We start from the raw sequence: 17,261 nt of genomic DNA, 5'->3' as shown, positions 1-17,261 counted from the left end.
GCTGAAGTTGTTGTTCCATGGTGGGGCTGTGCTCCCTGCACCTGGGCGAGACGCTGTGGGACCGGTAGCTGGAGGGGCTCCTCTGCCGCTGCTGCCGCCACAGCCCCACATTGCGCTGCAATCTTCTGTGGGGCCGGCGGGACGAGGCATCACGCTGGGTGGGCGGCACCACGTGCACGATGGCCGTGATGGGCCCGTGGCACATTGGGCAGCTGAGTCTTTTGGCAGCCCAGAAGTGGATGCACTCCAGGCAGAAGGAGTGCCTGCAGGGGTCAGTGCGAGCCGGGTCGGATATCTGGCCCAGGCAGATGGGGCACGTCTCGTCCCCGGGGGCCTCCTCTGGCAGCTCCTGCGGGGGCCGGTTCATGCTGCCTGCAGCCACCCTGGCGTGGAGATGGTCGTCCCCTGTGGTCTTCTGCCCTGGTGCCAGGCGCTTCTCAGCAGCCTGCGGTCCTCAGCACCTCCCTTGGTGGTCAGTGAGGGGACCTCGATGCCTTCTCTCATGTCGCTGGCTGGACCTTGACGCGTCGCGTGCCACCAGCAGGACCACTACAGATAAAACCAGGAAGAAAATACTCTATCAGCAAATGTACATTAGCTTGCTAGGTTCAACCAAGGTGTCTACAGTACTGTAGCAGTAAATATTCTTAGTATGGATTACAAACATTGCTATTAGAATGGCAAATATGCTGGTGATGCTTCACAAGAATACACTTAGGACAGATGAGGTACATATACGTATATATATATTTGATAACATTACGGAAGGACTTTGATGGATGTGTGCAACAAAAAGGGCTTCGCGCGTGCTTCCTGCAACGCCTCCGCCTCTCGCCTTCCAGCCATGGGACCTCGAGCTCTCGAGTACCAACAGCCGGACTGGACTCAGGCGCGACGCTCAGGGCACTTATGGCCAGCCAAATTGTGTGAGGCCGTAGGGTGACAGTGATTCTGGTGGCATCGCAAGGGTCTCGGGGTGCCCCTGATGGCAGTACTGACAAAGGTCACCTGCCTGTGGTGAGGAAGTGCTGAGGTGAGATGGCTGCTCCACGCTGACAGGAGCAATGTCTGCCAGGCTGGGGCCCAGGCCAGGAGGGCGGCCCGCGGCCTGGGAGCTGCCCCTGGGAGCCAGGGATGTCCTGGCATTATCCCCCACATCCCCGGCGCTGTTAATAAAGAATACCCGCTTGCTAATTCTCCAAAACGAGTCTTGGAAAGTTTCTTTGCTTTTTGCCCCATTGATAAGGGCACAACAAGAAGCTGAGGACCAACTGATCACCTGGGAAGGTGGAAATTGGCCAGAGACGGTGGGAATGTGCAGGAGAAATGTAGGGTTGTTTATAGAGAAAATCAGGAATTGTGCTGTGGAGGGGCTGCGCTCCCTGCGCCTGGGTGAGATGCTGTGGGACCGGTAGCTGGAGGGGCTCCTCTGCCGCTGCACAGCAGCCCCAACAGCGCTACGGGCTGGGAGCTGGGTGGCTGGAAAGCTGCCTGGCAGAGAAGGACCCGGGAGCAGTGGTTGATGGTCGGCTGAACATGAGCCAGCAGCGTGCTCAGGTAGCCAAGAAGGCCAACAGCATCCTGGCTTGGATCAGACACAGCATGGCCAGCAGGACTAGGGAAGTGATTGTCCCCCTCGGCTCGGCTCTGGTGAGGCCGCACCTTGAGTGCTGTGTTCAGCTTTGGGCCCCTCGCTACCAGAAGGTCATCAAAGCCCTGGAGCGTGTCCAAAGCTGGTGAGGGGTGTGGAGAACAAGTCTTATGAGGAACGGCTGAGGGAGCTGGAGTAGTTTAGCCTGGAGGAGGCTCAGGCATGACCTTATTGCTCTCTGTAAGTACCTTAAAGGAGGCTGTTGCGATGTGGGGATTGCTCTATTCTCCCATGTGCCCAGTGATAGGATGAGGGGTAATGGGCTAAAGTTGTGCCAGGGGTGGTTTAGGTTGGATATTAGGAGAAACTTCTTTGCTGAAAGGGTTGTTAGGCATTGGAATGGGCTGCCCAGGGAAGTGGTTGAGTCACCATTCCTGGAGGTCTTTAAAAGACATTTAGATGTAGAGCTTAGTGATATGGTTTTTACTTCATAGCTATAAAGCAGGATCCTTAATCATTTTTATCCTTATCTTTTAAAGCAAACAAAAAGCCCAGCACCCTTTGTGCTCCTCCCAACAACAAAACCTTCAAAAATACCCAAACCACACAAGCAAAAAAAACCCAAAAAACTGTATAAACTCTTTTGCATCAAAAATGAGTGTGTGTATAAGTGTCCCTCTTGGCTACTGATAATTGTTTTTCTGTTTGTCTTCGTGCTGTAGAGAAGGAAGAGAGAGGGAAACTGTGTTGTTCTCCAAAACAGATGAGTACTGCTTATTTTTATCAGTACATGATTTTCTGGGGTGGCAAGGGTGTATCTACAGTTCAGCAACCCCCAGGAAGTAATATATGTGGGTCATTGTAATGCTTCTCTGAAGTGACTCACCAGAGTGACTCACCTGGATGGGGCTTAATGCCCTGCTCGCTTTCAGGATCTGATCTTTGCAAGGTACCTTGGGAGGTACTATCTCTGCAGATGAAAGTCTGATCTTACGTGTAGATGTGTTGTTTAGGTATATTTGTTTTAGGATGTAACATGATGAATACATGAAGAAAATGATTTTAAGTCTCAGATGGATTTTACTTTCATAATGAGCTGCTGGCTGGATGCAAAGTGTCTACATGTTTGGCATTTCTTGCTGATCAGCAGCCGTATGTCTGGCAGTACCACACATGCTATGTGAAATTCTTGGAGTTTGCAATCACCAACTTTGCCTTGGCTTGGTGATTCAACTTAGTTTCAACTTTCAATTTACAAGATTTTCAACTTTCAACTTATCAGCCATTCTGATTGCATTCCCAAGTGCCAACCAGGGTGAGACGTGCCAGTCTCCCTGCTTGTCTTTGGAAGCTGTGGCAAACATGGCCTGTTCCTCTCATACTAGTCCCCAGCTTTGAACTGCAGGCTATGGCAATCTTGCTCTTCTCTGCCCTTCTTAGGAGAGCCTGGCTTCTACAGGCAGAGTCAGCTTTTGTGAATGCTCTTCTTCCATCCTCCCCACCTGTGTGCTTGCAATAGTCTGGGAGCCTGTATTTCAAATTAAGGGTCTAAGATAGGAGTATCATCCACACTGAGGGAGTCAAAACAGACAGCTGTGCTTCTTTTAATTCTGGAGAATGCCAGAAAGGTGTCTTCCCCCCCTCACCCTCCTCCCTTCTATTAATATTGGTGATAATTGGTTGATCTTCTGGTAGAAGTGAGAAGTGAGTTTCCAGGTGTCTCTGGTAGAGACACCTGGAAACTCCAGGTGTCTCTGTAAATCAGGCCATGTACTTGGGTTTTGAGCTAAAAGGTTGAGTTGGAAACCCTTGTATAAGTTGGTTTCAGGGGAAGACTTCACAGTACAAGGGAATACAGCTTTTAAATTCTTTATTTAGTTTCAGTGTTGCATATATTAAAATAACATGATGAACAGAAGGCTAATGTTGAAAGGTGATAAAAACTGATTACCTTGATGTTTAGCTTCAGGTACTGTGCTTGACTTGGGTTGGAAACATTGTCCCTGGAGAAATCTCTGAGAAATGTTTGACTTGCCTTGCACTGTATGTATATTCCTGCAAATCTGACCAACCTATCAACAAGTATTTTATGACTGGCAAGAATGAGAAGCACAGAAAATGTAGGCTGTTCAAATTCCACAGAAACAGTTTTTAGATCTTGTTTTTAAATTAATAAGTTTAAACCAACCTGTTACCCTCTTTTCTTAGTATCCTGCAGAAATAAGAAAATACGATTATGATCCGAATTTTGCAATAAGAGGACTTCATTACGATGTACATCGGGTATGTATAAGTATCTTTTTTTTTTGAGTTATGTTGTGCTGAAAACCTAGCCAAAGAAAATAAATGAGTCTTTTAATTTTTCCAATCTCTCACTCTGATGTGTAAGGATTTTGTTTCATGTTTTTCTTTGTATTTTTTTTAATAGCTCTCATGTATGAAGTATTTTGAATATTTCATTATGTGGGGAGTGGGGAGAAAAGACAATTGAGAGTGCGACAGAATAAACCTCAAGCAGCCTGCTTTTATTAGAAAAGATGCTTCTTCATGACTAAGTTCAGGTCATTGGGTGTTTCCTTGGTGATTTTGCAAGCCCTAGGTAAAAGCCATTGATAAAGTATTTTGGAAGCTGTAAGGGCAGTTGAAGTGAAGATGCTCAGTCATTCTAGAACCAGAAAGGTTATACATAAAATGCTTTTTTTTATTTATAGTTTTGTGTCAAATAATTTATCTTTTTAAAAAATTTTTATTTTTCCTCTGTAAGGCGTTATTAATGAAGATTGATGCTTTTCACTATATTCAGCTAGGAACAGTTTACAGGTAGGTAAACTTATTCCCTATAATACTAATACTAAAGTATACTCTTGTTTTTAAATCTTCTACTTGCATTTATTTGTGTACTTCTTGGTTCATATCAGGAACAGTTCTCTGAAAAGCAGGGCATGATTGAATATTGCAGTCTTGCTGGAGGGGGGTTTCTTTGCTCCTCTGTGTGTACACACAGACGTGCATACACGTTTACTGCCTGGTACAGTACAGCTTATTTCCCCAGTCCAGAGCTGGGTAAGTTGGCAAGCTGTTTGGTCACATAGTGCTGACTCACTTTGTTTCCGGCTGTTAAATTGTGCTGAAAGACATCTAAAAATACACTGATGACTTCTCCACTGGTGCTTTCTATGCAAATAGTTGTCACAGAGTGCCTGTTAGCATGACTTGAGTGTGGTTGCAGATACACTTGAGAGGTTTTGCTGTATTTGCACAGAGCTTTTAAGTTTGGAAACGTCATTCTGCATGGGCCATGTGCAGGTGATCTTACATATGAGAGTCTTTAGTATGGCTTAGTTTGTGGTAATGACGCACTATGTGATTGATACGAACACCACACTCAATGCCATACTTTAAAATAAACAAATCCAAGCACTTTTCTTAATTTCACTCCACAAAAAGTTTTCCTTAGGGTGACAAAAGACAATGCAACCTTGAGGTAATTTACTCTGGGGGTTGGTATGTAAGCATATGGTAGCACGAAATAACAATAGTGTGCTCATTATGTCATTGTTTGCAAACTGGGCGGATAGGTACATGATTCAGTCAGAAAGAAGCAATGATGTCATGGTCCAGCATTAGGATGATATTAACAGTGTAGTGGCTGTCTGGATCTGCCAAAACAATGTGAGTTCTGTTTGTATCATCATCGGACTTGTAGTGAAACTATATACCATTTACTTGTGTCTTATACATGCTGGTGGAGAATAATTACTGTATATTTCAACTGTCAAAATGGTTGCTGTGTTTTTTTTTTTTTTTTTCTAAGCAACCATTTATACAGGGTTAGGAAGGAACCATATGACTCAGTCTGAAAGTCAGTGGTTGTAGATTCACTTAAAGAGGCTGTCACTTCAGAAGGTTTTGATAGGGCCATTAAAATAAAATATAAATGTCAATTTCTAGTGAGGATAATTAGAAAAAAAAAAAAAAGCATAACTCTCCATAGTGATATTAAAAGAAATGAAAAATTACTTTTTTTTGAAAATAAAAGTCAGTTGGTGAGTCTAAAGCTTCAACTGCTGTGCTAGCAATTCACTGAGTTGGCAGATTTTCAAGACAGGATGTACTTGAGCGTAAGGAAGAAAATAATACATCGTGTCTGTAGTATTTATATAAAATGTTCTATATATAAATTTTTAAGGGGCAGGTAGGGTCAGTACTGAAATTCGGAAAACTGCTAAATTGCCAGATTAAAGGCTAGGTGATGTAATCAAATATATATTTATCTGTAGAGGTGTGTAGTAGAAATACTAAGATTGGTATGAATGAGGTACGAATGGAAACAAATTAATCCAAGGGCACCAGAAGGAACATTGATGGAAGGGGCGAAAGGCTGGCATGCATTGGTGGTACCTGGTTCAGTTGGTCATCAAGATATCTGTACATTTACCTGCTGTTCTCCCATATGGGGTTGAGGAGAACAAAAAGAGACCAAAGGCCTTGAGAGAAGACTTCAGGAGGAGAGATGGTATGGCTGAAGCTGTAGAATGACCCAGATGAGAAGACAAGTGGGTGGTTAGTCCGTCAGCAGTGTTGCCTTATAATTCAGAGTGGGACAGGATGAAGGGGGAAAAGACAGTTACTGCTGTCAACTCCTAGCACAGAGGGCACATCCAGAGCTAGCACATGGGCACCAATGAAGAAGACACAAAAAGAGATGTTGAGATTAGCTGAAGAGCTAGTGTCGCTTGTCTTCCACACCCAAAGCAATTCTGGACGGAGTGCTTGCCCATATATGTTCTCCTAGTTTTGTGTAAAATAAGTGTACAGCCTCATTTGCACTGAGAGATTTTAAGCAATTCTGGCACCATTCTGACAAGGCATGTTTCCAAGAACAGCAGTGGAAGCACTACTTTAGATGAACTGTGGTGTTTTTGGTGCCATGCTGTGAGTGGAATAGAATAAACTTAGTACTTCTACAGCTGGACTGCCAACTGTGTTGTGACTTCGGGTCTTCTGACAGAACTGATCTGCAGCTTTGCCTACACAGTCTTCTGTCTCTGGATTTCACAGATGTTTATTGTCCTCTGTCTGGATTTGTGTTTAAATAGATCCAGATCTGTAGCAGTCAGCATTCAAGTACCCTTTGGCATAGCTGTCCACAGACTAGAACATGAGTCAGTCCTTGGTTGTGATGGTGTTACTTGGTAGACATTTCACATTTTTGTTGCACTTCTTTCTCTTTCCTGCTGTGGAGTGGATGACAGGAATAATTTTTTTCATTTTGTAACAGGCTCTGGTCCTGTCCTGTGCAGTACTAACTTGAAGGCTGGAGTGCTCCCAGCAGTACCACAGAGCCATGTGCAAGTCAATGTAGCATTGGGGAGCACATTGGGGAGATGGTTTTCATGAGCCTCTGCTGCCACAGCAGCTTGGTGGAAGCTCATATATCACAGCATTCCACTGCAAGGCTGATACAAACTGGTTGCTGAAAGCACCGGGCTTACTCACTCGTTTATTTATTTTTAATGTCTTACGACATTTTGGGTGTGATCAAGAAATGGAGGCTCTGAAATCAACTGTCTTGCATGCAGGGCTGCAAAAGCATTTGAGGAGAAAAGGAGCACACAATCTAGCTTTTGTTTGTGTTCTTCAATCTTAAGCAAAACCTCTCTGCCCTTCCTCTCCATTTCTGTGTCCTCTGGTGAGGATTATTGCATGTCTGCAGTGTTCAGCTGCGTCGATACAGGATGCTTCATACTGTCAATATTTAAAAACAACAAAAACAAAACAAAAACACTGTGAAGCCCTACCTAGTTTAGGAGTTGATAAAGAGACTGTGGTGACAGATGATGTCTCTTTTCCTCCCCCATTTGTTGTTATATTGCTGTATTTTCATTATTTGCCAACAACCCTTCAGGTAGTCTTAAATTTTGGGAAGCTGAACTGTTGATAGAGCTTAAACTCTTATTGAGTTAGAGGTTGTGTATGTGTTTGTTTCCCTTCAATCTTCAAGGGCATGCTGCAGAATAATCTGGTTTACACTATCACATCGTCAGTGCTTTACGAAACAAAGGCAGACTGAGGAATAACTTTGTGTTCAGAAACTGGAAGCTCTAGCTGCTTCCAAACCCTTGAGGCAGACTTTCAGTGGAGACTAATTAGCTTTTTTTTTTTTTTTTTTCTTAAGAAAGTGAAAGGGACTTAAGTTTGGAATGTGTTCCGCCTGCGTCAGCGTGTTAAAATGTTACTTGTTCTGTAAGGAGAGATGCTGTTTTAACCTAGACCAGTGTGTTCTTATGTCATTACTAGTATTACAGTAAGCTCCAGATTTAAGTGTTAATCTGTTAGAGTTTCATTCAGTAATTACTTGAAAATTTCAGTGTGACTTTTACTTTTGAACTGAAGCTTATGTTGCTTTCCAGAGGCCTCAGCGTTGTCCCAGATGAAGAAGTCATTGCAATGTATGATGGCTCCCACGTCCCCTTGGAACAAATGAGTGACTTCTATGGAAAGGTAAAAATGCCAACTGCTATTTAAAAATTATTATTATTTTTTTTTTTTATGGGAGGGGTGGGGTGGGGTGGGGAGAGTGGGAGACTTTTGTTCTTGTTCCTACTAACAGTTGTTTTCCTCAATGCCTGATTGACTTATGGTACAGGAGAAGAAGTTTGCCCTCTGAAGTGACAAACACCCCTTTCTCCTACTTTCTGTACTTTCTTCTTTCACTGTTCCCTTTCCCAGCCATACAGGCAGAAGTAGCACACAGAAAAATCAAGTGACTTGCTCAGTTGCACAGCAAATCTGATAAAGGCTGTGAAGTGAACCATATCTGGTGCCTTACCTTGGGTACATACTTCTTCCTGGTGGTCTAATGGCTTTCCTGCTGTAACAGCATGTAAACATATGGAGGCTTCTCTTGCATATGAGCTGGTACAGTGACAGTAAGAGAATTGGAAAAAAATAAAAGCTTTTCAGTTTAGGATTTGACTTTGTGGAGAAGTTGATCCTACTGGAAAGTTCCTTCCACTTTTCCAAAAAATATATCCTTTTTAGCCAAAACCAAATTAATTTGAGCTCCTTTACTTCTGCGTATTCATTCCTTGCTGTCAGGAAAGACAGCAAGGAATTTTCTTTGTGCTGTGGGGCACTTTGTTTTACTACACTTGTTCCTTGTTTTAAGGAACTGAATTTAGGATTACCAGCTTAGGTCTCTGGAGCAGCTGCAGCAGTTTGGAATATCAGCCTGGTGTTCCTCATCAGGTGTTTTGGTCTCCACAGATGCATTGATCTTGGAAAGGACATGGACAGGACAAGAGCCCATGGGCACAACACAAGTGGTGTTTCTTTTTTCAATTTCAGTTTTGGGGGTGACCGAGCACTGGCACAAGTTGCCTGTAGAGGTATTGGAATTTCCACTCTTGGAGATACTGAAAAGCTGACTGGACATGGTCCAGTCAACCAGCTCTAGGTGGCCTTGCTTGACCAGGGACATTGGACCAGTTGGCCTCCAGACGTCCCTTCCAACCTCAACCATTCTGTGGTCTCGACCAGTGTGCTGTCTTGAGGAAAGCTGTCTGGCTGTTTTACTTGAAGTATTTGTTCCTGTATAATGAGGTTTTCTACTTACATGAAAATTAACTATAGTTTCAGCTTTTGAAGAGTGGGCATCTATTCTTCTGTTCTTGCATTAGTAATTGTAGATTCTTACAGCTTTTTACTATCTCTTTACAAGGACGCAAATTGTTTTGCAGTCCTAGTTAGTATTCTACTTTATTCAAATAACCCCACCAGACTTCCTGCCCCCGTCACCCCTTGTCAACAATCAGTGCTTCTTACTTGTAGATTTGTAGACATGCAGTGAAGAGGTCTTTAGGTGTTTTTCCTGACTTAGCTGAGCACTGTCTTTTATGTGTTTATAAATTAAAATACTGCTCTTAAAGCAGTGGTTATTCATGATTAATTTTTAAAATAAAGCCAATGCTTTTGTTGGAGTTGCTTTATTGGAATTCTGTTAGTTCAGCAAGAATCCTAAAGAAGAGTGGTGGCAAAAGCTGAGTATTTCCAACTAATCTGAAGTATTTGTATTAAATGAACGAAAGTTCTTATTTGAGAAAGGTTTGACTGTTTTCTTTTTTTTTTTTCTTTTTCTTCCCACCCATATGTAGAGCTCACAAGGAAACACAATGAAGCAATTCATGGATATATTTTCCCTGCCAGAGATGACACTGCTTTCTTGTGTAAATGAATATTTTCTGAAAAACAACATAGACTATGAGCCTGTTCATCTGTACAAAGATGTCAAGGTATTAACTTTGAAGACTTAGGTAAACCTATACATTTGTGTATTTTACCTGTGAGCACTTTGAAGACTCAACCTCCTGTGGTAGCTCCAGACATCAACTTTAGGTTTTGTATAGAGTAATTATTGCCATGAAACCATAAAAAACATAAGTAAATTGATGGTAGACCTCATGAATAAACTGAATATTTTAACAATTTGTTTTAAATCTAATATTTTATGGCAGTTGTTCTTTCTTCAGGTTTGTGGGGGGGTAGGAGTAAAGTAAAGAAGCTCTCATATGGGAATAAAGCTTCTTTAAGTTGCTATCGAAGGTCTGCTTTTCTTGCTAGCAGGAATTGTTAGAGTCTGTAGGGAATTCCATGGAGCTTTCAGTTGTACTGCCTCTGTATTTCTACTAGTATAAGATTGTTTTTTGTCTCTTGCTTTTTGTCTCTTTTGCCTGTTTGCTTATGTTCCTACTTCAAAAAAAGTCTACTAGTAATGACTGGAGTAATTTGACTCTCCTGGTTCCGCAGGATGTATCCTCCAGAGGAGTTAAAGTTGTGTTATGGTTACTTAAGAACAGAAGAGGTCACTCTCAAGTTGATGGTGTTTGTATGAACTTTCCACCCAAAATCTTTCCATGGCCCCTTTTTTTGAGATGTATTAAACCTGTGTAGTTAAGTGCATGCGATGGGCCTGAATATTGAACTCACTCACCCATGTAGATCAGATAGGCTTTAAGAAACTTTTGACCTCCTGCTAAGTTTCCCTTGTGCCTGTAGCTACGTAGTCAGAAGGCTAGTGTTTTTAGCTTTTGCTGAAGGGTTTCTAAAAACATCCATACATTTAACTCATTTAACTGGCTCAGTTTTGCCAGCATTTTTGAAGCCCCATAAGTGGCATTTCCAGAAGAATTTGTAGCATTTATACCCTTAAATCTTGTGTAAGAGCCAGTGTGGCAGGATCGGTATCCTAAACTGAGAGCTGTCAAATGCCCTCAGAGTGCCTATGGCTCCTTTGCTTAAGGATTTAGCTTCATTTTTCTGTTTGTATTTTTTTTTTCTTTTAATAACCAGGGCATTTGGGAGTGATAGTGTAAAATCTGACTTCTGTCTCTCCCACCCCCCCGTGCTCAAGGAAAGGAATGTGTTCTGCTCCAAAGGTCATTAGAAACCTGTGATGACTCGGCTTCTGCAGTGAGATTTCACCCAACTTTACCCTTTTGAGCTCTCTTTCACAGTTGTTACAGCTCCTGATTTGTACTTCCTGAAAGTATGAAGTTATTTTCTTGGAGAACAAGCTCACTCTTTGTCTAGTGGCGGTGCACACATAATGGTTACTGCATGGCATTTCTGTGAAGTTGAAAATGTAATTAAGAGAAAGCAGTTGTTCTAAAAGCAAATTACTGATACACAGTGAGCATGATTTTTATATTTGAAAAGATCTCTCAGTTCTTCAGTGCTCTGTTGCTTTCCTGACAGGATTCAATCAGGGATGTCCACATCAAAGGAATAATGTATAGAGCAATTGAAGCAGATATTGGTAAGTACTAGTGAGATCATCTGTCAAAGCTTTGTGTAATGATCTTTCTGGCTTCCTTATTTAATATCACTAATTCTAAATTTTAAGGCTTGGAGGAGGTATTTTCACTTACATAGGTTGCCTCTGTTAAGTATAACATCTGAATCCTTGGTTGAACACAGAAAGAAATTCTATTGAAAAACTTTAAATTAATATTATATTTTCATCAATCCTCACAGAGAAATACATCTGCTATGCTGAACAAACTCGTGCAGTGTTAGCAAAGCTGGCTGATCATGGCAAGAAGATGTTCCTTATCACAAACAGTCCCAGCAGTTTTGTGTAAGTGAACAGTTGTTTGTTGTTCAACTGTACATGTATAAAGGATGGGGAGGATGAGGTGGTTGAATGTAATTCACTATGTTGCACAGATTATAGCATTTCTGTTAGGCTTTGGTGTTAATAGCCCTTTGTCCTTTTTAGGGACAAAGGCATGAAGTTCATAGTCGGCAAGGACTGGAGGGATCTCTTTGATGTGGTCATTGTACAGGCTGATAAGCCCAACTTTTTCAATGATAAGCGAAGGTGAGTAGTCAGTAAAGACTGATTCAAGCAGCTTATTCCATATAAGGCTATAGGGCATGTTAATGAAATATTTTTATTTGGGTGCAACGTAAAATTAAATTGTAATGACCTTAAACAGGATTTAATTTAAATACAAAATGCAGAAACACCCAGTTTTGAAGGCCAAATATTGCCATTTCTTACCTGAGAAAGTTGCAGTAGTTAATACAGGCCTATGGCACTGAGTTAGGGTCACAGAGGTTGTTTTAATTACCTTTTTTAACATCCCTTATTGGAAACCTTTTTCATTGCTTGTAGTTTTGTTTAGTCACATGTAGTATTTAAAGGGCAGACTGGCTGACAGGCTTCAGTATTTGGACTACTTGTTAAGTAAATACTTTTGCAATGTATATGTACTACTTTTGCACTTGAAAAATACCTCTTCCTTTATGTGTAGTTAGGACTTTGAAAGTGAGATTAAAGTGGGAATTTTTTCCTCTTTGCTTCATTTTCAATTTAATTTCAAAAAACCCTTTGCTGTCCTTCCAGCCCCCAGTCCTGTGCCTCTTCCTTCAGTTGTTCAGTTGTACAAAGTGAGGTATTGGGCAAGATTTTGAATATTTGTTTTTTTTCCTTTTTGGGATCACTCCTTCTTAATGGCAGGCCATTGTCACTGTTTTTTGCCTTCTGTCTGTGGAGGCTGGTTCCCTGCCATAGTTTTTAATGGTTCTTCTCAAACTCTGTTATAGTTTGTATCAGTATACTGCGTAGATAGATTGCATTTATCTGGCTAAAGCTGAAGTTTTGGAGTTTTACTTTTTCTCTCTCACAAAACATTTAGATGCTATAAGGCACATTTTCCTTTAGAAAGATGAATATTTTCACTTTTTTCACTTTTGAAATATTCTGTCGCTTTTTACAGCATTGTAACAATTGTGTGTAATTCTATTCTAGACCGTTTCGGAAGGTGAATGAAAGGGGAGTGTTGCTTTGGGACAAAATTCACAAATTGCAGAAAGGCCAGATTTACAAACAGGTACCCTTTAAATAACTTTCAACACTTTCAGTTCAGATTTAATACGTAGTTCCTACAGTCTTATGCTTTTTTAGCTATCATAAAGGCTTCTGAAAACAAGTTTTTTTTTTTAAGAGTTCTTTTAAGTTCTGTAGCTCAAATTAATTGTTGGTATTGTATGTCTACAGTTTACTTGCCTCTTAAAGTGGCAAGTGAAAAGTTACAGTAGCACTGAAATTACACAAGACACTTGTGATTTGTAATATATAAAATGAGAGCAAGATTCTCGATAGAAAAATATATTTAGCTGTGTACTAAATACCTTTTTCCAGCCTGTGATTGTGCAAGCTGCATACTGCTACAATGTACGTGTCATTTCTGCAGGGTAACTTATATGAATTTCTGAAGCTTACTGGCTGGAGGGGCTCTAAGGTTCTCTACTTCGGTGATCACATCTATAGTGACTTGGCAGTAAGTAGTTTGCTTTCATGAAACTGAAATAAAAGATGAGACTTTTTGTTGGATTCCCTCTCTTCCACAGTTATTCAGTATAATGCTCTTCTGTTTGAGATTTCTGAATACAGCAAAATTCCAGTTGACAGTTGCTTTTCTTGCATTGAAGACAATTGGTGCCATAAAAGGCTGACCCTGTTTTCCACCTGACTTGTAGCATATAACTTGTTTACACCCTGAGCCCAGGGATGTGAGTTTGCATTCCTGATCCAGATACCGATTGTGTCAGATGTAGCAGAAAGTAAACACGGATATCCAAACATACAGGATGTAGCTGATTTGGATGACATTTGCTACTAAGTGTAATAAGAGCTGAATGAACTTCTGTTTTGAATGGCAGGAGGCAATCTTTCTGTCACTACTAGTAAACTGACTTTCTTCCTGAGATCTTGCTGGGGTTTGCAGCCCCCCTCTCCGGGTGTTTTCATATTACCTTACAAGCAAATGTGCTGTTCACTCTTACTTCAGAATAAGTTACCATCACTTAACTCTTCTGTAATTCCTTGTGTATTAATTCCTTTACAAGACTGATTGTCAGCCATGCTGCCGTATTGTGGTTCAGCAGCAGATGTTAATATTTTTGCCCAGCATGCTTTTAAAAAGAAAAGTAAGCCTGGATGCTACGTAGGGCCAAGTGAAGAAGGAGGCAGCTCTACTCTTCTCTTGCCCAATGGAGGAAAGAACACAGGTAGCAGCAGCCTCATCTTGTCAGGAGAAGCTTGAATAGCTGGAGGTCCTGATAAGGCCTTCTGTCAACTATGAGTTTAAGGGTTGACACCACAAACTCAACACATTTCCTCCATATGCTTCTGACAGCAGCAAAGATCTCATCTATAATATCTTCCTCGTGGAAGACATGGTATTTGGAGCTTACTTTAAAATTAAAATCCGTTGCATGTTGGCACAATTAAGTCCCGTTGTTTAATATGTTTGCTTATGCAGAAGAAGCAATTTAAATTAGTACACTTCGGGAGTAAAGAATGGTCAAATTACTCAATTCCTTTAAGTAGTTCTTTTTAAGACTAATACTTGCATTCTTTTTCATACTTTCTGGTAAATAGGATTTGACCCTGAAGCATGGCTGGCGCACTGGTGCAATTATTCCAGAGTTACGATCAGAGATTAAAATCATGAACACAGAGAAGTACATTCAAACCATGACCTGGCTACAAACTCTGACAGGATTACTGGAACACATGCAGGTTTGTTCAGTGTATGTGTAATCGGTTCCGTATAGCTGAAGGGATCTGGCTAAGTCTTTAAATGCTGAACATTGATGTTGCAAGTGGGTTCTGTCTCACTGAAGTCCCCAGTGTAACTGCAAATAAATAAATGCTTTAATTATTTGCAATTATTATCTTTCTCAAAATTTTGACCCTTTCTTCCACTGGTCATGCTTTGCTGATTTCCACTTTCAGTTGGTTAAGGTATGTGAGTGATTGTTGTATAACGATCTCTGAAGCATTCCTCATCTCCTGTTAGCTGATAAGAGTTTATTAATGGAAAGGTTCATGTATGAAGGCATCCTTAATTATCTGTTATCTACATTTTATATTCCAGGTTCACCGTGATCCTGATTCACAAATGATTTTAGAAGAGTGGAAGAAGGAAAGAAAGGAAATGAGGTAAGAAATGGAAGTTGAGCTATTTGCAATATTCTTCATGGTAGCCAAGTGTGACGTCTTTCATGGATTTCTCCAGAATTTCTCTCCATTCTTGATTTATATTCCCTGGTAACTACTGACTTTCTAGAATATTGCTTTACATAGCAAATTTTACCTGTTTCTTCTTCAGCTTTTCTCCCCTCTGACCTTTGTGCACATGAGCCCCTCCTCCCCTTAGAATAGATAGTAGTTTTATGCATGAAAGAGTAATGTCAGGTCATAGAATATCCGGAGTTGGAAAGGACCCACAAGGATCATTGATTCCAACTCCTAGCACCACACAGGTCTACCCAAAAATTCAGACCATATGACTGAGTGCACAGTCCAAACCCTTCTTACACTTCGACAGGCTCAGTGCAGTGACTACTTCCCTGGGGCGCCTGTTCCAGTGTGTGACAACCCTCTTGGTGAAGAACCTCTTCCTGATGTCTTACCTGAACCTCTCCTGCTGCAGCTTGATACCAATCCCTTGGGTCTTATCACTGGTGTCTAAGGAGAATGGATCGGCGCCTGCCCCTCCACTCCCCCTTGTGAGGAAGCTGTAGTCAGCGATGAGGTCTCCCCTCAGCCTTCTCTTTTCCAGGATAAACAGGCCAAGTGATCACAGCCACTCCTCATACGTCTTCCCCTCTAGTTCCTTTACCATCTTTGTAGCCCTCCTCTGGACACTCTCCAACAGTTTCATGTCCTTTTTGTACTATGATGCCCAGAACTGCACACAGTACTCGAGGTGAGGCTGCACCAGCACATAGCACAGTGGGACAGTCCCTTCCCTTGACCAACCAGCAACGCTGTGCTTGATGCACCCCTGGGGTACAGTTGGCCCTCCTGGCTGCCAGGGCACACTGCTGGCTCAAATTCAATTTGCTATCAACCACAACCCCCACCCACATCCCTCTCTGCGGGGCTGCTCTCCAGTGTCTCCTCGCCCAGCCTGTGTGTATAGCCAGTGTTGCCCCATCCCAGGTGCAGGATCCAGCACTTGCTCTTGTTAAACTTCATGTGGCTGGTGATTGCCCAGCTCTAAAACTCAACCGCTTCATGGTCACTATGACCAAGACAGCTGCCAATTACCACATGCCCCACAAGACCCTCTCTGTTCTCCAGCAACAGATCTAGGAGGACACCTTTCCTAGTTGGATCCCTTAGCACCTGCACCAAGAAGTTATCATCGAGGTACTTTAGGAATCTCCTGGACCTGCTTGTGTCAGCCATGTGGTAATCCCAGCTGATGTCTGGCAAGTTGAAATCCCCCATAAGGACAAGGGGATTTGATCTCGAGGTATCTCTTAGTTCCTCAAAGAATAATTCATTGGCGTTGTCATCCTGTCCAGGTGGTCTGTAATAGACTCCCACAACGACATCCCCTTTATTTGTTTGTCCCTTAATCCTTACCTAGAGGCTGTAAACTTTGCCATCACCAATTTCAAGTTTCACCCAGTCCAGCCCCTTCTTCATGTACATTGCCACCCCCCACCTCGCCCACCCTGCCTGTCCCTCCTGAAGAGCCTGTAACCATCTATTGCAGCACGCCAGCCACAGGACTCATCCCACCAGGTTTCGCTTATGCCGATGATATCGTAGGTGTAGGACTGGGCCAAGACTTCTAGCTCATCCATTTTATCCCTAATACTGTGTGCCTTTGTGTAGAAGCACTTCAAATGCTCCTCACTGCATGCAGCACCTTGTGGAGCAGACCAAAGGACCTCACTAGCACACAGTTCCTCTGATTCTAGCGTGCCATCCATTAGCTTATTACCAGCAGGCCTGGTTTTATCCCTTTCCCCCTTCAACTCTAGTTTAAAGCCCTATCTATCAGCCCTGCTAACTCCTGAGCAAAAATACTTTTCCCACTCTGGGAGAGGTGCATCCTATCTGGTGCCCGCAGCCCCGGTGTTGTGTAGACCTTCCCATGATCAACAAACCCAAAATTCTGCCAGCTGCACCAGTCTTGAAGCCACCTGTTAGTAAGCTGAGTCTGCTTGTCAACATTGATCCCTCCTATCGGAAGGACAGAGGCAGAAACAACTTGTGCCCCTGATCCTTTAACCAGTCGCCCCAAAGCCCTAAAGTTCCTTTTGAATGCTCTTGGACTTCTCCTTGCTACTTCGTCATTAT

The 17,261-nt window shown here is 42.2% G+C and overlaps 1 protein-coding gene across 3 annotated transcripts in view; it reads left to right on the top strand.

Moving 5' to 3' along the window:
* The window catches only part of NT5DC3 (5'-nucleotidase domain containing 3), a 40,312-nt gene that overhangs the window by 18,758 nt on the left and 4,293 nt on the right, over positions 1–17,261 (top strand). For all 3 annotated transcript variants that reach the window (XM_084533129.1, XM_084533128.1, XM_084533127.1), the window contains 11 exons: positions 3,800–3,874; positions 4,356–4,411; positions 8,005–8,095; positions 9,748–9,885; positions 11,348–11,408; positions 11,627–11,729; positions 11,871–11,972; positions 12,906–12,987; positions 13,351–13,437; positions 14,541–14,681; positions 15,040–15,104. In XM_084533129.1, coding sequence (XP_084389255.1) covers positions 3,800–3,874; positions 4,356–4,411; positions 8,005–8,095; positions 9,748–9,885; positions 11,348–11,408; positions 11,627–11,729; positions 11,871–11,972; positions 12,906–12,987; positions 13,351–13,437; positions 14,541–14,681; positions 15,040–15,104 — 1,001 coding nt within the window. The remainder of the gene's footprint in view (positions 1–3,799; positions 3,875–4,355; positions 4,412–8,004; positions 8,096–9,747; positions 9,886–11,347; positions 11,409–11,626; positions 11,730–11,870; positions 11,973–12,905; positions 12,988–13,350; positions 13,438–14,540; positions 14,682–15,039; positions 15,105–17,261) is intronic.

This window comes from Aythya ferina (genome assembly GCF_964211825.1).
Source record: "Aythya ferina genome assembly, chromosome: 1".
Lineage (NCBI taxonomy): Eukaryota > Metazoa > Chordata > Aves > Anseriformes > Anatidae > Aythya > Aythya ferina.
This window is presented reverse-complemented; position numbering and strand designations above follow the sequence as displayed.